At 43.5% G+C, this 22,428-nt stretch overlaps 1 protein-coding gene across 1 annotated transcript; it reads left to right on the forward strand.

Moving 5' to 3' along the window:
* The first annotated feature begins 9,069 nt into the window (after positions 1-9,069).
* Positions 9,070-12,724, forward strand: LOC311520272 (C-X-C motif chemokine 11-like). Its single transcript, XM_084627637.1, has 4 exons — positions 9,070-9,204; positions 10,164-10,290; positions 10,384-10,456; positions 12,120-12,724. The coding sequence occupies exons 1-4, from the start codon at positions 9,147-9,149 to the stop codon at positions 12,141-12,143; spliced, it is 282 nt and encodes a 93-aa protein (XP_084483763.1). The 5' UTR covers positions 9,070-9,146; the 3' UTR covers positions 12,144-12,724.
* Positions 12,725-22,428: the final 9,704 nt, after the last annotated feature.

Genomic DNA, 22,428 nt, shown 5'->3' on the forward strand with positions numbered 1-22,428 from the left:
GGACAGCGGTATTTAAAAAGACACATTTTATAAAACAGTGGCTACACTCTTTCAGGGTAAACCTTGCTGTTAACATTACATACATAGCACATGTGCTTTCGTTACAAGGTCGCATTTTGCCTCCTCCCACCGCGTGACTACCCCCTCAACCTTCCCCCCTCCCTGTGGCTAACAGCGGGGAACATTTCTGTTCAGCCACAGGCAAACAGCCCAGCAGGAATGGGCTATACTGAGTGTCCCTGAAGAAAAGCACCCTATTTCAACCAGGTGACCATGAATTATATCTCACTCTCCTGAGGATAACACAGAGAGATAAAGAACGGATTTTGGTTGAATGCCAGCAAACATACACTGCAATGCTTTGTTCTACAGTGATTCCCGAGTATGTGTTACTGGCCTGGAGTGATAAAGTGTCCTACCATGAAGGACGAAATAAGGCTGCCCTCCCCAGAAACCTTTTGCAAAGGCTTTAGGACTACATCTAGGAGAACCGCAAATGCCAGGGCAAAGTAATCCTTTCACATGCTTGCTTTTAAACCATGTATAGCATTTTAAAAGGTACACTCACCAGAGGTCCCTTCTCCGCCTGCTGGGTCCAGGAGGCAGCCTTGGGTGGGTTCGGGGGGTACTGGCTCCAGGTCTAGGGTGAGAAACGGTTCCTGGCTGTCGGGAAAACCGGTTTCTCCGCTTGCTTGCTGTGAGCTATCTACAACCTCCTCCTCCTCATCATCTTCTTCGTCCCCAAAACCTGCTTCCGTATTGCCTCCATCTCCATTGAAGGAGTCAAACAACACGGCTGGGGTAGTGGTGGCTGAACCCCCTAAAATGGCATGCAGCTCATCATAGAAGCGGCATGTTTGGGGCTCTGACCCAGAGCGGCTGTTCGCCTCTCTGGTTTTCTGATAGGCTTGCCTCAGCTCCTTCAGTTTCACGCGGCACTGCTTCGGGTCCCTGTTATGGCCTCTGTCCTTCATGCCCTGGGAGATTTTCACAAAGGTTTTGGCATTTCGAAAACTGGAACGGAGTTCTTATAGCACGGATTCCTCTCCCCAAACAGCGATCAGATCCCGTACCTCCCGTTCGGTCCATGCTGGAGCTCTTTTGCGATTCTGGGACTCCATCATGGTCACCTGTGCTGATGAGCTCTGCATGGTCACCTGCAGCTTGCCACGCTGGCCAAACAGGAAATGAGATTCAAAAGTTTGCGGTTCTTTTCCTGTCTACCTGGCCAGTGCATCTGAGTTGAGAGTGCTGTCCAGAGCGGTCAGAATGGAGCACTCTGGGATAGCTCCCGGAGGCCAATACCATCGAATTGTGTCCACAGTACCCCAAATTCGAGCTGGGAACGTCGATTTAAGCGCTAATCCACTTGTCAGGGGTGGAGTAAGGAAATCGATTTTAAGAGCCCTTTAAGTCGAAATAAAGGGCTTCACTGTGTGGACGGGTGCAGGTTTAAATCGATTTAACGTTGCTAAATTCGACCTAAAGTCCTAGTGTAGACCAGGGCTTAGAGACTAACCAATTTATTTGAGCATAAGCTTTCGTGAGCTACAGCTCACTTCATTGGATGCATAAAGTACAGTGAGGAGATTTTATATACACACAGACCATGAAAAAATATACATTGTAAGGAGAGTGATCACTTAAGATGAGCTATTACCAGCAGGAGAGTGGGGTAGGGGGAGAGAAAACTGTTTGAAGTGATAATCAAGGTGGGCCATTTCCAGCACATTTCCAGGAGTTAACAAGAACGTCTGAGGAACGGGGGTGTTGGGGGGTGCGGTGGGGGGGAATAAACAAGGGGAAATAGTTTCACTTAGTATAATGACTCAACCACTCCCAGTCTCTACTAAAGCCTAAGTTAATTGTATCCAATTTGCAAATTAATTCCAATTCAGCAGTCTCTCGTTGGAGTCTGTTTTCGAAGTTTTTTTGTTGAAGGATAGTCACTTTGAGATCAGAAATCGAGTGACTAGAGAGATTGAAGTGTTCTCCGACTGGTTCCCTATGATCTTCAGGCCACAGGGCTACATAGTCATAGATAATCTGTTGGAAAACGACAAAGCATGGTATAATGGGTTATTATTGTGTAAATTTGGGGCTAATACTGGACAAAGGCCCCAAGAATCAACTGCAGCCACCTTTTCAGTTTGGAACCTCACGTTTAGCCAAAAAGCAGCAGGAATTTTGGCTGCAAGCTGATCGCATGGTGGCCTGCATTCGCCATGTCACAGTACTGTCTTTGGACATTTGTGGTATTTTATAGGGGCAGCATTGGCTTGTGCTGCTCCACCACACCCTGCTAGTAATGCCGTCATGTTGCCCAGACTGCTTTATTTGAGAGGTTTCTCTGCTGATATCGTAGAGAACCTCCATATCTGAAGGTCGTTCCACTACTGCAACCCATGGACATGCTCAGTTCAGCGGGCAATGCATGCTTACGGGCAGTGGAAGGGAAAGTTGATAGCAGAAAAAGAAGATCTCACATGGATGATGTGGTATTCTGGGTGGATCAAAAGGACTGTTCATCCAAAGATTAGCAGAGGATCATACCGAAGGGCCACCATGGTTGCAAACTTCCAGTAACGAAGCTGCCATATAACAAGAAAATAAAGCAGACAAGAAAAAAAGCTGTTAAAAATATAAGCTTTTGCTTTAGTGCTACAGCCTCCAGTTCCTTCCTCTCAACTCATTCAGGCCACCCAAAGTGTCTGCTCCAGGTACCTTCCCCCACCCTCAGGACAGGCACCAGCCACAAAATGCAAAGAGCCAGGTTGAGGGACCATCTTGACAGAGTGACTCTTCTCAGGAGCGGGGTTAGTTCTGGGGTTTGTTGGTGCTAAGGAGGCACAGCTAGAGTGAAGGAGAGGCTTATGCAGTTTGATCTGCACGTGCTGTGCTTTGTGCTCATCCTGATCAATTCTGGTACTAGTTTCACAGCTGTGGGCCATGTGCCATGATGGAATAAGTGGGCCCAGAAAGCCAGATGTTAGTTAACATGACCCTGTCACTGTAGAACACTAAACAGTCAAACATGGTTTGAGGTTTTGGGTACAAAGATCTCAGCCTGCTCAGTTCAATGGCAACAGCTACCATTACAAAACTAAAACTTTATAACCTTTTGTTAGAGAGAAAGAGAACAGTTAATGCTTTACATTTTTAATTGCTTTAAGTGAGGTTTTAGTTTAACAATACCCCTTAAAAGTTCATTCGCTTTAGCTGTCGAGAGTTTTTAAATAAGGAATCACAGACTTGTCATTCATTTAGATCAGTGGCTCTCAACTTTTCCAGACTACTGTACCCCCAAGTTTCACCTTACTTAAAAACTACTTGCTTCCAAAATCAGACATAAACAATGAAGCTGATGTCTGGTGCAAACTCTTCCTTGCTACCTCACTACTAGAGAAACACAGGCTCCACGCTCGGTCTGACCAGCATCTATGAAACCTGGCAAACTTGTGCTAGCTTTAGGGTGTTTAAGGCATTGATTTTAGCAGCCTTGCTGGTTCCAGGCTTATAGCAGTGTTGCAAAAGATGCAGTCTGGGCCAGCTAAGCTGGGCACTTATTAAACGTAAGGAAAAAAAAGAAGAAAAAAAAATGAAAGAAGAGAGGGAGCGACAGCACGATTCCACAGCTCACATTTCAGGTGTTGTTCAGGATTTAGCCAAAGCCAGTGGAAGTAGCGCTGTCATTGGTTTTCACTCTCTGGCCCAAACTGGTCAGGATGCCTTTCAGGATCAGGACAATAAAGAACCAATGGTATCATGGTAGATTTTAGGGACCCAGGAGAAGTGGGGGTGGCAACCATGATGGTAACACTCGCTCCTTCCAGTCCACCCATCTCTACCCCAGCTTCATGATTCCCCCCAAAGTCTCGTAAGGACTCCAAAGAAGAGGGTGATGGATGGAATAGTCCATCCCCTCATTATTTTGTTGACCACTTACACCTAACTTCTGACACCCTGATTTTGGTCCACTGATTTCTGATTCCATTCGCCTTTGCTCACTACTTATGATCTTAACACAGTCGTTGGGTGGCGTCAGTAGACCTTTTCATCTGGACAAATTCAGTCCGTCTAACTGTTTGCTGACTTTTAGAAGCAATTTTTTGTAACAGGCTGGGTTGAACTTTTGTTACTTGGGGCAACTGAGAGAGCAAGCCTCTGCACAACAGCTCTGTCTCCTGCACACAAGTTTTACTGACGAGCGTAAGATGTCCATTTTCCATGCAGCGTAGCTGTGGGTGGGGGAGGTCGTGGCCACAAAGGAAAGTGAAAGCGGCTGTGGAAATCCCTCTGAAATCCGTAAGAAAACTGGGACTTCCCCACAGAGACTCAAGGATTGCTGAGACAATTCTGTGTCTCCTTGAGACTGGAGAGCACCAGGGTCATGTCTGACAATAAAGGGTACAGGTCACACAGCTGTATCTTGAGGCTGCTTATGTCCTACAAACAAATGACTGGAGAATTTCCTCATATACAGCGAGATTGTTTTTTGGCTCAGGTTTCTAATCTAGAGCTCAGAATTACAATGCTAGTTTTGTAGAAGCATGTATATACTGTAGTTTGGGGTCTACAACCTTTGGCAAGTGGCCCAGCAGGGTAATCAGCTGGCGGGCCAGGAGACATTTCGTTTATGTTGACCGTCCACAGCCACGGCCTCCCGCAGCTCCCAGTGGCTGCAGCTCCCCATTCCTGACCACTGGGAGCTACGGGGTGGGGTGGGGGAAGAGAGTGTGCCTGCAGACGGTCAACGTAAACAAAATGTCTCGTGGCCCGCCAGCAGATTACCCTGATGAGCCACGTGCCAAGGCTGCCACCCCCTGCTGTGGTTAATGCTTCTTCATCATTTTAGCTTCCTGCTCTGCTGTATAATACATTTTTGCAGGAGCTGTTTGTCATTTTGAAACCTGTAAGAGGAAGGGAGAATCTGTGCACCAAAACAAGACATCCAAATGTATTAAATTAGCTAACTAATTACAGTAAAGACAATGTTTGCCATTTGGCTGCCCTTCGAATGACTCCAGTTTCTGCACAGTGGTAAAACAAGAGAATGCCTTTGGAGCACCAGTTGTCCACTGGAACACGTGGTAATAATGAAAATCACACTATTATAGATAAAGTGGATGCACCTTGTTATTTACACAGGTTGTTAATGGAACCACGTTGTCACCTGATGTACTGAGAAAGTCATTATTCAGAATGTAAATATACAGATTTCTTAACCTCAGTGCAGTTGTTAATCTATGGCAGATGACCAGAAAACAGACCTCACTCACTTCCACGATACTGCTTCCACCTCTGGGATGGTCTCTGCCACCAGAGCTGTGTTCTCTTCCAGACAGAGGGGCAGACCCTTAGTGGATATGGATTGTCCTTGCTCCATTGACAACAATACATCTCCAACAATTTACAGCAGTTGAGGATCTACCCCAGACTACCTTACAGACCTGTGCAGTTCAGAATGCTAAACTGATGGGCCATAAAAGGCCCTTCCATGTGTTTTTGCTGTGCAGTTCATGAGTTCTAAGTCCATGCTCATGAAGAAGATGCTAAATGAAAGTAGTGAATTTACCTTGGACAGGGATAGATTATGGCTAAAGGATGCCTAGTTCTACCTACAAACTTTGGCATATCTTTGCCAGACTCTCCCTTTCAGTCTGGTCCCCTAACACCGGAGCAGTTCTTAGTCATTCAGAGCAGGTGGAGGACATGAGCTTCAAAAGGCAAACTTGCATCAGGAGTGAAGGGGCCATCTTCTAAGAACAGCCCTTTGATCTGTTATTTTAATGCGGATCTAAGAAACAAACCTTTTGAAGGAATCAATATTGAAATAGTTGCAGTGATGCAAGACCCATTTTAGAACATGAGTCATGTTTTTATCATGTGGGCCTCAGTTATTAAGTTCCCAGGTGGCATACTTTAGAAATGCTTCACGCTCATCAATCAATGTTTGAACAAACACCATCATGACGTAGCTGCGGACCTGATCCAAAGGCAGTGGAAAGGCTCACGGTGACTTCAGTGGGATATTGATCATGGCCTAATTATGTACTCTTGTTTCACAGATGGTGAGATTCAAAAAGGGACATGAGGGCCTAATTACTCAGCACCTGCAGCTCCCACTGACTTCAGGTGGAAGTTTTGGGTACTCAGCACCTCTGAAAAAATCACACTTTAAGCAACTTTCCAAGGTGCATTTTGAAAGTTGATCCGGAATAAACACGTCATGGAAATAAAGAAAATGACGGTGACATACTTACAAGCCAAATTCTGCCCTTGGATTAATGTGTGTAGTTTCCATTAACTTCAAAGGAAGTCCTGGGCACATTTCTGAAGGCAGATTTCGGCCTTTCAAATCCCTGTAGCTATAATACTGCTGTATTAGCTGAACACTCACTGAGGAATCACCTTTAATTTTATTCACATGTTGTGCTTCTTCCATCAAGTGACAGTAATATTTCTTTTAAAAGAAGACAGCACAATAGAGCTTGGCTGGGCATTTTCCATTCTATGCTCCCCAGTCTTGGCAAGAAGCTATCTGATTTTACGTGTTCTGTGATTTTTAGCTGTATTAGCTGAAACTGGTGCGACCCAAAGTTTAGTTTGAACTAATTTTAACAAAAGGCAAAGAGTACGAGATTGTGCTGCAATGGGGGTGGGGGGAGGGGAGTAAGAGCATTCTAGGCAATTATAAATAAAAACCATCTCAGTTTGCCCTTTTCCTACCCAGAAAAAGAGAAGCCCACCCACCCACTCACCCACCCACACAAAGAAGTCTTGTTCAAAGACCCTATTCACTTCTGAATACAAATTGTCTTGTGGGAAGTGGAAATGAACTAGTACCAAGAGGATGAAGGCAGGGGATTTCTGGGGCCGGGCAGCAGGGGAGAAAGAGAGAGAAGCAGAGTGCAAGTGAGCCCTTGTCTACACTACCACTTACTTCAGTATAACTTATGTCACTTGGGGGTGTGAATAATCATTGGTGTGGACAGCCCTATGTTGGCAGGAGAGCTTCTCCTGCCAATGTAGTTACTACCTCTCACAGAGGTGGAGTTATGATGCTGACGGGAGAGCTCTTTCCCATGGCATAGAGCATTTTCCTCAGACGTGCTATAGACAAGGCCCTACTGTAGACTAGCCCAGAGTTTGAAGCTGAAAGTCAGAGGTGTAAGTAAGTGCCAAGAGTACTAGGCAGCAGATGCAAAAGCATATTCAGAATTAAAACCTAGACTAGAAGTTAAAGGTTCTTAAGATTTTGTTCAGCAGAACCTGAAGAATGACAACTCAGTAATTAAGGGTAACTTTGTTTCTCACTAAGGTCAGAGAAAGGCATCTCCATACTTTAAGAGAATTATTTAGGACATTTAAGGGTACTTCTGTTCCTGCAGAATCAAGGACCAAATCATGAGGAGGAAAGCCATCTTTTGAGAACCCAAATCAGTAGAAGATGAACCAAACCAAGCCAGACTTAAGTGGAGGCTCCTGTTCTGTACGTCCAACCAGCTGTCTTGCCTTGTACCTGGAACTAGAGACTTAATATTAAAAGCCTAGGTGAAGTAATAGCTAGGACTTTCTATCATCATATCCATCTAAGAAGCCTTTAAAATACAAAAACTAATCTGAAAGCTCCTGTAGCCTACAAGAGAAAAGAAGAACAAACAGTTCAGTAACTTAAAAGTTTAACAACTTACTTAAATAAGGCATTGAAACATTTGTCTAGGTTGACCCTTTTTGTGTCTGCAGCTGACAATGAACACTGCTAACTGAATGGAAAAGGAGACCTGTCATCTGCCTTTCAGTACAACCTAATATGAATACAGAATTGCAGGGTGTTCTGTTGTGACCTGCTTTTAACAGCTAGCAAAAAAGTATAATTTAGTTTATTACATGGGTGGAAACCTGAGTCCTCAGTCTTAAGCTTTACTGAATGTTAATTCGTTTGGACTTTGTCCTGTTGGAAGTAATGAGCCTTTTGATAACACTAGTCAAAATTTTAATACTTTGTTTAATGTGGGTTCCAAGTGACTAATAGTTCCATAAAAGGAAACATAGGGCACTGGGCAACTCCTCCTGGATAACAGTATTGTAATTCTGGCAGTAGCCACATCCAGCTATCCTCTGCCAATGAGGGGTTCCAGCAATTAATGGAAGTGGTGGAGATATGAAGGTAAATGGAAAGAGAATAGGAGGTTTGAGGGAACCACATATACACAAAAATCCTCCCTGTCTCATAACACAAGAGCAAGGGTTCAGTTGAAGTTAAAATGTAGGAAATTAAAAGTCAAGAAGAGGAAATACTTCTTCACACATGTAATTAGACTGTGGACTTCACTGAGGCCAAGAACATAACGAGGTTCAGAAAGGGATTAGCCATTTATATCGATATCAAGAATATCCAGAGTTATAATCAATGCGAACAAAAATGTTGCTGAAGCAATATTAAACTTGTGTTTGAGAGTTTAAGCCCTTCTCCAAGTATTAGATCCCAGGATGAGACCTAATATGGGGTGTGGGGGACGGGGAGGGAGGAGGAGAGGAGATGATTGTTTCACGTCTGCGTACTGGGGGCCTCTTACACCTTCTTGTCCTCTGAAGCATCTGGGGCCAGCCACTGCCAGAGACAAGATACTGGCCTAGATGGACCTTGGATCTGAGCCAGTCTTGCAATTCCTATGATCATCTGCACCCATTTAGCCCCGGTGATGATATACTTTAATTTCTAATGCTGAGGTGCAATTCTTACCACATATAAAATGGTAAATCTAGGGCAGGGGGAGGGAAGAGTTTTTGGATGGAAACTAGCATGCCTAAGTCAGCCGGCACATAGAGCCAGGGCCTGCCAATATAAAACTAACTAAATAATAAAATCATAAATGATCAGATCCTTGGATTGAGAGGAATAGGTAAGGATTTCTTCTAACTGGGAAAATGAAACTAGCACAGACTTGCTTCTCTACGGGGAAGAAAACCAGGCTGTTGAAAGATAGATGGGGTTTTCTGATGTGGGAATTCCCGCCTACAGACTTATAGACTAAGTGAAAATGCCCTACAAATAGCAGTCCAGAAGCTCCCTCTGAACCCCACACCACATCTACTTGCCTCCAAGTGAGCAGCAAGTGGAAGAGGAGCAGCAGCAGCTGAACATGAAGTCTCTTATTCGTCTCTCACTCCTGCTTCTTCTGGCTGCAGTTCTGGTGCAAGGTACAGTAGCATTTCCCTTGGCACAGCTTGATCTTTACATTATTCCTGCAAACTTTCATTGCTCTTCACTCCTCTTTCCTGTAATGTCTTAAAACTATCAACTATCTCAAACCCTTAGCACAAAACCCCTTGTTAAACGCTTTGCAGTCTCTTACAAGTGTTATGTTAGAGATCAAACCTGCTAACAGCTGCTCAGACACAATATCAGGAAATACTTAAGGCAGTAAATAAGAGGCAGCTGTTGGCTTTTTGTAATTGGCAATGCAAAACAAGCTACAAACAGGAAAAAATTCACTCGTTTTGTACAATCTTATTTTGTTACTTAAAGTGGTTTCTCCCCTCCCCTTCTGGAAACTGGTCTCTCCCAGCAGAAAAGGTCTGATTTGTCAAGCAAAGTGTAAATTAATGCTCAGCTTATGGTAATATAGATGCTCTTCACTACAGAGATATAATTTTATTATCCATGATCACGGAAAGGGAAAGTATAGGATTAACACCACCAGCTCCATGCAGGTGCTGTTGTGCAAATGTCTCCGACGCCGCCACGATCATGCCGAACTTTCATTTATTGAGGCAGTGGTTGAAATGTTATTTGGAACCACCTCTGCTAGAAATGAAAGGGTCAAATACTGCTTAACAAGTGATTCTGGCTCAGCTTCTCAAAGGTATTTAGGTTCCTAACTTCCACTGATTTCAATTATTTGATTTCCTGAATACATTTGAAGAACCGGCTCTCTCCGCCCTGATCTGTCAGAAGACAATTCAGACACAGGCAATAAGCCCCCCTTCCCCGAAAATCTATTATTTTATTTCACCTCTCACATCTGCTAAACTTACACTGACTTTGGTGGAGTTACACCAGCGTAACAGAAAGGAGAATTTGTCCCAGTAGTTTTATCATAATAAACAATGCTGTGCTCAAATGTATTTATATGTCCGTATTCTTTATGTCATCGTAGGAATGCCAACCTCCAGCAGAGGACGCTGTCTTTGTGTGACAGCTGGTGCACCTGCAATCCACCCAAAACATATTGCAAAGGTTGAAATATATGGGCAAAGCAGCAGCTGTCAGCAAGTTGAAGTGATGTAAGTGCACAATTAATACTGTGCAGCGCACAGTATTTTAGTATTTATTCGGTCACATCCCATTTCATGCTAAGTCATCTTTTCTCCTGACAGCATCACACTGAAAGGGAGCGGGCAAAGAAAGTGTCTGAACAGCACATCCAAGCTAGCATCACGCATGATACAGGTAAGTCATAAGGATGCCTCCTCTGCCCTGGCTTTTTCTAGAATGCTCCACTTTGAGGTTTTTCGATGCAAGTTGTAGGGAATGCAACTTTGGGATTTGAGGAAATATTTTACTTTAGTCTGTACTAAACTCTTTATAACTCCAACATTAGACATTTGAAAGACAAGTCTCAGAACCTGTTATCAGTCTACTACATATCTTTAGCAGCTGCGTTTCCTGGATCTCAAAACCCTTGGATTGACAGCACTGACATTCTGATATTGGGAGATACTGTTGGATGAGAGGATCCCCTTTCAGCACAGTGAAAACACTGGGTTTAAACCCCTTTTTCTTAAATCATGGAGTCATCATTGTGTGGCTTTGTTTCTGGGTCTTTAAATCAAATATATCAAGATGCTCATTCTGAAGGGGAATTGTGGTACATGCCTGGTCAAGATCTTATGAGCCCTTAATTTTAAAAAAGCCTAGCTTACATGCATTGTATTTACATATTAGACGCAATGAGGAAGTGGATTCTCTGCCTGCATGAAGTATTATCATTGACATGAGAGGCAGCAAGATCAGGGCCTAGAGTTTAATTTGTCACCCCTTAGTAGAGACCCATAATATTGGTGTAGAACAAATGCACAATGTAACCCTTTACAAAATGCACTGAAATGATTTCCATTATGCTCAGAAGCATAGAAGAAGAAAAAATATTGATGGATAAGTGACTCCAGTAGGAAACTAATCCTTTGGGAGATGGTGAAGCCCAAGTATAGGAATACAGTATGGGGTAGTGGAATAAGCTTGTTTAAATAATAATTGCATGCCCTAAACTAGAGCACATGCAGAAACACAGTGATGGCTCTTTCCAAAGGTCACCTTACCAAACAGCTGTTCAGAAACAAACTGTCAGGTGCACTGAAGTTAATTCCAATAGGAAGTTGACCTGATAGCCGAGAATTGTTAAATGAATAGATGGACTGTGCATAGCTCAACTCTAATTTAACTTTATAGAAGAGCCAGGCCTGTGGAAACATACATGGTTACTAGGTTAACCATTTAACAGACTCCTGTAATGGAGTCCGAATAGCAGATATGAGGCTTTCAGTCCTGGGCGCTTGAAAGTTTTCTGACTGGGAAGGGAAATCTGATCATGAATGTGGCCCACGTGTAGTTGTGTGTGTTTCTGGTTTGGCATTGCCTGCCTGCCTGCTGCTTGCTCTTGTGAGCATTTGTGGGTTTTGTGGTGCATCATGCTTCCAGTTCACTGACGCAAAGTTTTCAAGTGAAGCAGTGTCTTCTGTTGGTTACAGTGGGGTCCTGAGAATCAAGACTGTTGGGTTCTATTCCCAGTGCTGCTACCTAGTGACTGTAAACCATATTCTGACACATTTACACCCAGCAAGTATTACGCTAATCCAGAAGTAGTCCCATTGACTTCAATAGAATAAGGTGCTATTCAGCATAAGTAAGGGTACCAGAATCTGGTCCTGTGTGACATAGTATAAGGTGCTCAACCTCTATGACTCAGTTTCCTCACCTGTAAAGTGGGGGCATGGATACTTTCCTACCTTTGTAATGCACTTTGCTATCATGGCGATGCAATAATGGAACATAGTTTCCACTGCACTTGAAGGAGGCCAGACCAGAGAACTGACAGTATTTTTCCCCTTTCCAGAAATTCTTGAAGAGAAATAACTAACAGCAGAAACCAGAAAGGAAGACTGTGCAAAACTACTAGTGGACATGACTGCTCATGCCATTTACCTGCTCACATCTGAAGCGAGCACCCAGCAAGCCTGACTGTTCACTGGAGTGCTATTCCATAGGTTCTAGCCATGCAAGAACATCATGATGTGTGATCAGCCCCACAGAAGATAAAATATCTGCATCTGTTTTTCTGTGTGTCAACATCTGTCAGCATTCTTCACACTGGGTTATTTCAACTGCTGTTGTTAGCCTTGTCAGGCCTTTTGGTATCAGGGACTTGACCTCAGCCAAAGAGGATTTGCTAGGACATGAAAAAAAAGTTGGTCCTCTCTGATATGCTTAAATATGCATTTACTTTAGAGATGCTGTAGAACCCTATCCCAAAGAAACCAGCTGAGTCTTTTGGGTAAATCATTCATATTCTATGAATATTCAGGAAGAGCATTCTGCTTTTTAAAAAGTATGCAAGGGAAACCCACATTTAGATAAAAATATGCTTGATACAAACTAACAAAAGCCAGGAAACTCCAGATCAGAGTTTTAACCCTAGCTTTAACTCAAAGTGCTGGTTTGTTTGTTTCACAAGGGAGTTTAAGAGGGATTGTCACCCTCCGTTTTCAGATTTTTATCCTCTATCAGTTTGTATCATACTGATTGTAACATTGAGACATAATTTGTCATGAATAGTAAGTATCGATGTACAATCATTTCAAAAGACATACTTTGAAATACATAAAGGCACATTTTGTTTTTTGTCTGACTAGATTTTTTTTAAACATTGAAATAATATCTTGAATTTGTACAAGTGTTTTGTAAATAAATAGATTTGTTGGATACAAGTATTGCTTTTTTTTCTTCTAAGGAAAAAATACATATCTCCCCCAAACACACTATGAATAATATTACTGGACCCATTTTGGCACAGACCCTCAGCCGATGTAAGTCAACTTAGCAACACTGATTTCAACAAAGTCGTGTTTGCATGGGCTGAGGGAGTCGTCCTGTATAACAAAGCCCTGCCCTTCCCAAAGAACGCCTACAGGAGCATGCTGCAACTTACCCCTGCACTTCAGGGGCTCACAGTTCTCATGGGAGCAATATTATCAACCCCAAAGTTTAAAAATCATGAGTTAGGATCCCCCACACACAAGAAATGGGTTTTGTATATATATAAAGCTAGGGGAGTTAAGCTAATAACATTTTGTTACTTCAGTAAACTGAACTCATTGTGCACACCACTGGCTCCTTATCCCTCTATTCTCACCCACAATCACCATGTGTACCATCCTCCTGTACTTCAAGGACTCTCTATAACCAGCCCCCACCCCATGCCAGGGACTCCATTTGCCCCTGTTGCAGGGCTCACACACCCTCAGAGCACCCCTTGCATCTGTGCAGGATGTTGCTGCCACCTTTGGCTCCAGCACCTCCTGCCAGCTGCCTGCCTCCAGGCCCAGGTCTTCTGCAGCTCAGCCCTTTGGCCATATCACTTAAGTTCAGACCCCTTCCAAGGTATCATAAACAAGTCCAAACAGAACTGAATAGTTCTCCTACCCTTCTGGGCTACCAAAATCCTTACAAACTGTACCTCAGGACTTCCCTTGCAGGAGCCTATACCACCCCCATATTCCCTGTTGTCTCTGTACCCTAACCCTGAACTCCTCTCAGCTGAAAAAGCCAGTCTCCTCTACAAACCAACCACCTTCAGTCTACTTATTATGGCTTTGCTCTGCTCCCTCTGGCCAGGAGTCAGGTAGTGACTCACCTCCCCAGCTGCAGAGCAGGACTAATTGGGTACCTGTGCTACTCTTGCAGATGATGGGGGTTCAGTCCTATCACAGCCCCACCCCCTCCCCAGACACTGTTGCTCCCTATTCCTCGTACATACCAGTAGTTCTGTGTGCCCTCTCCCTGATTCCTCCCCATGCTGCAGGTTCTGGGTGGCCACCTACTGGGGTCTGTGTACCCTAGTCTCTTATTTCTATCAGACAGGTGTCACAATTTACAGGGTGTGTGCTCTGTGTCTCCAGCTTTCATAGAAAGAGAAAAGGAGGACTTGTGGCACCTTAGTCTCTAAGGTGCCACAAGTCCTCCTTTTCTTTTTGCGAATACAGATTAACACGGCTGCTACTCTGAAAGCTTTCATACAGTCTTTCTGGGAGCATCACCTTTGTTCTAGGCCCTAGACCTTCACTTTTCGCACTGCTGAGTTCTGCACCTCCGCTACCCCAACACTGGGACCTCTGGCTTCTCAGCATGGCTCTTCCGCCAGTCCAAGCGAGTTTAGACCCCTGGGAGAGACTTCACCGCTTTGAGGAGTGACACAGCCAGCAGGACAGCCCTTCAAAACAAGCCAGCATTTATCAGTCAACTGGAACACAATATTTAAGGGTCCTCAGGTTACCATGGAAAAGCAAAATTTAACTGAGAGCCCATGTTTGCAAAATTACCCACCCTCTCTTCCAAAGCCTCCTAGATTTCATCTGTCTCTCTGCCCTAGGTAGCAGCAGCAGCAACCATATATTCCCTTGTAGGCCTTTATAGTATGTCCACATGTAGGCCTTTCTTTCAAGTTGCATGCATGTTGTGTTCACATGTTCTGCTTCCCTTGGCTCCAGGTGTTATCTGGTTGTTTGTATTCCATTATACCTCTGAGGCAACTCCTTTGATACTTTGACAGTTAATTCACACCAACCCACCCATGTCTAAGTAACACCAACACCCTTATTTCCCTGCCACATGGGAAAATTAACTCCTTCACAACCAGTGGGTAGCAATACAAAGTGAGAGGGGGAAACTGAGTCATGCATCGCTTCATAAAATTATCACAGAAATGTCCATAGTCTCTGTAATAGGCCATTCAAAATGTCAACATTCTAAAGTGAGATGGGGATATTATGCTGGAAGGTGTTAATTGCTGCCATTAAGGGATATATAGACAATTTGAGGTGTTTGAAGCTGATGAGACTACTAACCAGATATCAGGTTGTCCCCCATTTTCCCCTTCCAGTTTTCACCAAAAGCAGTTTTCTCCCCTTTGATGCTGAGAACATTCTCAGAAATTTAGGAATTGGTTGGATGTAGATTTCAAAAGTGATTGCACTGTAGATAGAGCAATGCCCTTGTGGTGAGTGTAGGGCCTCACAAGCTTGGCCAAAAAGATTAGTCATGTTTGGTCTGTCTTCTGATTTTTGAACTCCACCAACCAAAGGGGGAGTGATGTTGAGCAAGCCGTGAGTGAGCTAAGTCCTTGTCATATGGATTCTAGCTCATTTCGTTTCTCCAGAACCCAGACCTAACATGACCCGACACAAAGCCAGTAGATCTTTAATGTCAATAAAATTACACAGATTTGTATCAAGTGTCGCAAATTTGTATGAAGTGCTGCCTCAGGGTTCTCTCGGATTCTCCTCAGACCCCAAAATGGCAGTTAATTCTGTGCCCCTCAGCTCCACCTGCTGGACTCATCGCCAAGAACTCCTGGTATTGCTAAGTAACTTTCATTTTTGGGTCCCATGTTCCTGCATCAACCAAGTGTTATGCTTATAAGAAGCGCACGGGATTTTTTTCAGGGGAAAAGGCAAAACGCCATGTTTATTGAAGATACAACAATTAGCATGAGCTTTCGTGGGTGAATACCCACTTCGTCAGATGCATGTAGTGGAAATTTCCAGAGGCAGGTATAAATATGCAAAGAAGAATCAGGCTAGGGATAACGAAGTTAGTTCAGTCAGGGAGGATGAACGAAGTGGGTATTCACTCATGAAAGCTCATGCTCTAATACGTCTGTTAGTCTATAAGGTGCCACAGGACTCTTTGCCGCTTTTACAGATCCAGACTAACATGGCTACCCCTCTGATGCTTAACAATTAGCATATGCATTTAATTACACCACACACACACACTGTCCCGCCAGTCGATGTTATAGTTACCAGTTTAGAGTCCGGATCAACCTAGTGGCCAGCTAGATTGATCACTGGTAAGGAGGAGCCGGGTTCTGTCGGTCGTGACACGATGCTCTGGGGAAGTCTTGGCAGGACGAACCCAAAGATTTATGGCAAGACACCCTGTTTATATAGTGATTTTTTTTTATTGGGACCAATGAGTTTTGCACTGTTATGCTGTAATTAATTGTTTGATGAATGCTTGTTTTTAAAAAAAAATTATTTTTTTTATTTTGTTTTTTTATTAAGTTTTTTTAGGGAGTTCTTTTATGCTGGTTTTGATTACAGCTATTTTGTTTCCATTGATAGATGCCTGTTTTATTTTTAGAATTGTTAATTTGCCCTTTTTTTACATTTTAATAGGGGTGTGTTACAGCCTCCTGGCGCCCTTGCGTTTGTCTTTGGTTCCTTTCTAGACCATTGCACACCCAGACCCAAATCAATTAGTTTTGTGTGCCCAGCCCTCGTATCTGTCCCTGCCCCCAAACTCACGTTCACTTTATATGCATAGCCCCAGTGTTCATCTGCCCCTTGTCCCCAGTACACCTCTGCTCCTTCTGCAGCTGTGGAGATTCTTCACATTCCCCTCCCAAGTTGTGGCCCTTCCCAGAGCTGTTCACATGCCCCCTCTGGCTCAGGCCTGCTGATGCTGATAGAGAAGAGCAGCACTGACCCATGCTTTCAGTGTGGCAGAAGGCAAGTAGAGCTCTCCTCTTTCCCTCAGGAGTGGACAGATTTTTTCATTTTTTGGTTGGGGAGAAAGCAACGGCTACCATTTCAGCATTGCTATCCTCAAGTGTTCAGAAATTGCAAGTCAGGCCTCAAAAAACAGCGCAAGATTGGCCTGCAAATCACGAGATCTAAGAGCCACCAGGTTTTTATTTTCATTCTGGTTTCTGAGTCTTCAGGGTACATTCAGGTCATATTTTCAGGTTTTCCTCTTCAACCACGAGGGCCAGACATATTTTCAACAAAGGCTGAGATTTTCATCGAATTTTCACAGGACTCCAGAAGCTAAGACTTTAAGACAACAAATATCACAAGTCTCACCGTAAAAATAATGAGAGTTGGCAACACTGATTACAGAATAACTACTCAGTGGGAGTATGGGTATCAAAAGCTGTCCCTAAGTATAAGCCGTTATTGTTGAGACAGACCCTTTACTCACATTGGTGAGCAATTACGTGAGTAGTCCCATTGACTTGACTGGGATTGTTTGTGCAAGTAACTGCTCACCAATTCAAGTAAGAGGTATACAATTTTGCCCTAAATTATGCTGATATTAAAATTTCTCCTTGGAAGTGTGTTTTTACACATATTGACAATTAAACTCATTGCTGTGGGAAACACACTAGTTTTCTGTGACTCTATTCAAAATAGGATGACTATTGGAATAATTGTTACTGTTCATAAAGGGCACGGGAGTGCCAATGGACTTGTCTTGCAGAAATGTCATTAAGAGATTTGAAGGCTGGATTGTTGTAGCTTTGGATAAATTCCAGCAAGCAGAGAGTTACTTCCCAGAAATCACGTCTGTTGACTTTCAAAGCTGCGTCCAGAGTCACAAAATGCCATGGACTATATTTTACAATACGCCACAGTCCCTAGGAAAATTCCTGAGCTGGTTTAGATTATGATATAAAAGCATTTTTATTTCTTGTAAATCATGCCTGCTCTCTGCATTTGCAGTCTCAGATCATCCCATTTTGCTAACCCGGTGTCATGATAAGTCTCAGATACTAGGAAGGGATGTTATTCAATATTGCATTGCAGTGGATACTTGAGGTGGCAAAAAAGGGAACACACAGCATCCCCCTCACTCAGCCTTGCACCTTCCCCCTGCCCCCGAAGTCTCACCCTTTCTTTAGCTGGTAGCAGTCAGAAGGAAAAAAGTTAAGGCATAGCCACATTCAACCTTCCTTCCCTGATCCAAGCACAGACACTAGTGTAAACTCAGGCTCTGATCCTGCACACGCATCCGTATCCATGTCCTTAAGTTTAAGCACAGAAGCAGGCCCATGAGGCCCTATACTTGTGTGAGTCAAGTTAAGGATGAGTGTGGTTGGAGGATCGAGGCTTGGATTATGTTCATAGGGTCTGCGTTCCAGAAATGCTGCATACCCACAGCTCTAGTTAAAGTCAATGAGAGCTGGAAAAAACCCCAGTGAGACATAAGGCCCAATTCGCCTTTGTTTTGCACCATGTGTAGCCATTTACAGCTGTGCAAGCTAAGGGCAAATTGGGCAAAATGATACCATGCTGATTTGGTGGCGTTTTACACCCACTTTGCACAGGTGTAGATAATTCCACAAGGAGGACAGTGGAGAATCAGGCCCTTCATGTCAATAGGTTGTTATTCTCTGATATTTTCAATGTTTGTTTTGCAAACCTATAAACATTAAAAAAAATTCTATCATCGAGCTATTGACATCTGTTCAGTTTGTGCATTTCCAGTACCAATAAAGGCATATGATGCTTTCTGTAATGTCTCGGTCATCTGCAGCTTTGGTGAAAATCAAAGTTTCAGGAAAAAAGTGGGTGTCTAGACAAGTTTCAGAAATGGGAGACAAATTAGTTTCAGATAACCTGAAATGTAGATAAATGGGATTGATATTTAATCAATATTAAAATGATTAATCATATTAATGATGAATGGTTCATGCCAAATTGAATTTTGCTGTTTTTGGGGGTTTGCAAAATGTTTGAGGCATTGTGACTGAATGCACCACTGTGTTCACATGCCACACATTATTGTAATCATCTTTGTACAAAATGTGCCTTGTGAGGTATCATTTGAAAACTAACTCACTGGTCAATAATATCATGCTGAAATGTGCAACATTATATGTACATTTATAAATATAGGCTGAATGTAGGTCTGAAATGTTTTTACCAGACAAGTCTGGGGAGAGGGTAAATCAGTTTCTCAAAGACAAAGGATAAGCTGACACCTCTAGCCAGGTACCAAAGTTGATTGGCAAGCACCTCTCGAGTGGCCATTCTTGAAAAAGAGGAGGAGCAGTAACAGATCCATCTAGCTTTTAGCAAACAACAGCATGGAACCTCTTTCACCACAAGACTCCATGTCTCCATCCTCACAGTAGTAATGAACTTCATCTAGGGGTAACCTCAGAAAAATGCATTTCAAAGGAGGACTGGACTATAAAAGTGAGGGGCAAAAACACCCCAAGGTATCTTTCCCTATCCATCTATTACTCTTTCATCTAAGAAGAAAAAAGAAACCAGCCCATTTGACTTAGGGGAGAGATCTGGACCTGAAATTTGGTCAGCCCTGTTGCGGGGAGCATATGGTAAGAATTTGCTCTCGAACCAAGTCTAGTTGGTTAAATTTTAGCTACTAGAAATAATTTTATCTTTATTTGTCTTGTAACCATTTCTGACTTTAATGCCTTGTACTTGTACTCACTTAAAATCTCTCTTTGTAGTAAAATAAACTTGTTTATTCTTCAATCAAACTAATCCAGTGCTGCATTCAAGCTAAATTGTTTAGGTAACTCCTTTTAAAGAAGCAAACTGTTGGATACTGTTCCCTTACAGGGGCAACTGGGCCTAAAATATCCGAATTGTCCAGGAAAAGGCTGGCCAGTGCAGAACACACATTTTGGGGAAACATTTGGGACTGGGAGTGTGTTGAGGTCACCCTGAAAGTGGTAACCAGCGCAGGTGGAAGCCAGAAGGTGGCTGGCAGGCTGCAGCTATACACAGATCCTCAGGGTGTGACCGTCAGGCTGTTTGTGGGAGCTACAGCAGCAAAGCATTGTGAGGCGCTCCAGGTTGCAGGGGAGGGATGTCACAACCCCTCGCTGATCTGCATTGCACCTTGGAACGTCAAAGACATAGAGCAAGACTCTCATTTTTTCAAAATTATCCTTGACATTTTGACAGCATTTTTTAAACAGTTTGTTGTCAAAATTTAGGATTCAGTTTCTGGAATTTACACTGTGAGGGTTACCTAAGTCATGGCATTGCTTATACTCCCTGATTGGATGATTTATGCAAACAAAAGGTGCAAATTTCAAATTCTGAATATCATGATCATAGACAATGTGAAATTTGTTTTGAGTGAATATTCAGGTTCAGCGTTCTTTGTATTAATGAAGCTCCGCCGTTCATGAGGAGCCAGTGCAAAATGATTGCAAATATGGTCAAATCCAAGTTAGTTTTTGTAAGCAGCCAAATATATACAGAATATTTTTTTGCAGTTCTTTCTGTTCTATTATACAGATATCGATTCAAAGCCTAGTGGAATAATAGGATTCTTTCCACTGACTTCATTGGGCTATGAATGGGCGATGGGGGATGGATCACTCGATGATTACCTCTTCTGCTCATTCCCTCTGAAGCACCTGGCATTGGCCACTGTTGGAAGACAGGATACTGGGCTAGATGGACCATTAGTCTGACTCAGTATGGCCGTTTTTATGTACCCAAGTGAACAATGCTGGTCTTGGACAGAATAACATTTCGGCTGATTACAGACATGCTAGGACCTTTGGATTTGCAATGGCAATGTCCTTCCATGGTGGGTACAAGTCCTGTTTATTTCTCAGTTGCCAGCGTTTTGCTGGCTTGAGGCCAGAGCGCTCTGTCCTGTTGGCCCATTGATTCATGGCCTTCACAGTGCACATTTTTAATCAATACAAACTGTAGTTTTCTTATCAAAGAAATTCTATAATCTCACTTTACTCCCCCATCCTCCTCTTACAGGCAGTCCCAATCCCAAGGTTTCTGATCTGTATCTTCCCTCACACTTTCCCTTTCTCCTGGGTATCATGATATTCCCTGGTTAGCCACATGCTTAACCTGAAGCATAGAGTTGGTCCTTGCTGGATCAGAGACCATGTTGAGCACCTTATAGGATCGAGACCAAGAAGATCTAGGAAGTGATCACCTAGAATTGGGTTATGACTCAGATTTATAAAATGGAAAATCTCTTATTTTTTCCCTTCTGTCTTAGTTATGCAGCTAGCAGAGTGTCAGCAAGACTCAGACTGAAAGAGGAACTGGGAAGGTGGGGGGGGGGGTCTCCTGGGGTTATAATGAAGATATTATTTCAATATAGAGAAAACAAAAGCAAAGCGGGGGTGCGGTGGGGAGGTGCATTCCCCTGGTTAATCATCAGCCATTTGATGCCTAAATATATATACACAGCAAATCTCTCACTTTCACATCATGATTAAACGAAGGCCGTTTGATTAATTATCTATCTTAATATAGGGCCTGATTACCAAGAAAAGCCTTTACGTAAGGAGCTCCAGGGGGAATTCAACCCCAGACCGCTAAGTCACCCAGAGGGCAGCTGTAATAGACTGATTCTGTGGATGCGGCAGAGGGTGTACCCAACGCACCCAACAGTGGCTTGCACTTGCTTCCTGCATAGTCACTACACCTGTGCAAAATGAGGGGACAGCAGGGTTAGAACATTACTTTGCACAATTGGGGGTGGCCACACAAGCTGCAAGGCAGTGGTGAATCGGGCTGAAAGCCACGTTTTAGTGCCGCTTTGCCTCCGGCGTGTCACAGTGTAATTGTTCTGACCTTTGTAGACAAATATTTCATGCAATGTACAGCGCTGCTGGAGAACAGAGACCTGTCGTATGGAAGAGAGCGGTTGATTTAATGTTAGAAAATTAAATGGAAGGTGAGAAAATTAAAACGAAGTCTTCTTAACGGACGTGCACGTTATACCATTTTTCCAGCCAGGCAGCTGGCTGGGATTAGTGAGCAACAGCTTTTTCTTGCTGCTTCCTAGTAGCTCTGCAAAGCAGAGAGGATTCCCGAGTAAAAAGGAGTTAGGAGGCTTGTTTCTGTTGGTAATCATTTCAGGCTGCCGGGGCACAATGGTTACTACAGTAGCGGCTTAAGCCGCAGACTGTGGTTTGGCAAAGAACATCAAAACTTGTGGGGATTTACTACTTTTCTTTTCTTTTCCAGACAAACACTCCATTTAGTATAAGTGAACAAGAAAATGGAAGTCCAGGAGGGGAGTTCGGGGGAAGTGGCTTTAGAAGTGGTGTATGTGTTGGGCTGGACATGTCGGAGACGTATGTCCGTGTGGTGCAGCGACAGCATTCAGACCCGGGCCACACACGCAGGGGTTCCTGTTATCCCTTGGCAGCCTCATGTTCTTGAGGTCAATGCGGATGGATGGCCCTTCGCATCTGCCAGGATCAGGCCCTCAATTTGGTCATTCACATAGGAAGAACCAAATTAGACAGGCCATTTGGGGAATATACTGACATCACAAAAGGCTCGAGTTTTTTTGCTCTTTGCCACGCCATTTTCCTGTGGTTTGCCAACACTTTCTCTTCA

The sequence above is a fragment of the Lepidochelys olivacea genome, assembly GCF_965140295.1.
Source record: "Lepidochelys olivacea isolate rLepOli2 genome assembly, chromosome: 4".
NCBI lineage: Eukaryota > Metazoa > Chordata > Testudines > Cheloniidae > Lepidochelys > Lepidochelys olivacea.

What these genes read in the sequence shown, in the direction of transcription:
- LOC311520272 (XM_084627637.1), top strand. Translation starts at nt 9,147, where the DNA reads ATGAAGTCTCTTATTCGTCTCTCACTCCTGCTTCTTCTGGCTGCAGTT. An exon ending in GGCTGCAGTTCTGGTGCAAG is followed by an intron (nt 9,205 to 10,163) that starts GTACAGTAGCAT and finishes ATGTCATCGTAG; the next exon opens with GAATGCCAACCTCCAGCAGA. An exon ending in TGTCAGCAAGTTGAAGTGAT is followed by an intron (nt 10,291 to 10,383) that starts GTAAGTGCACAA and finishes TTCTCCTGACAG; the next exon opens with CATCACACTGAAAGGGAGCG.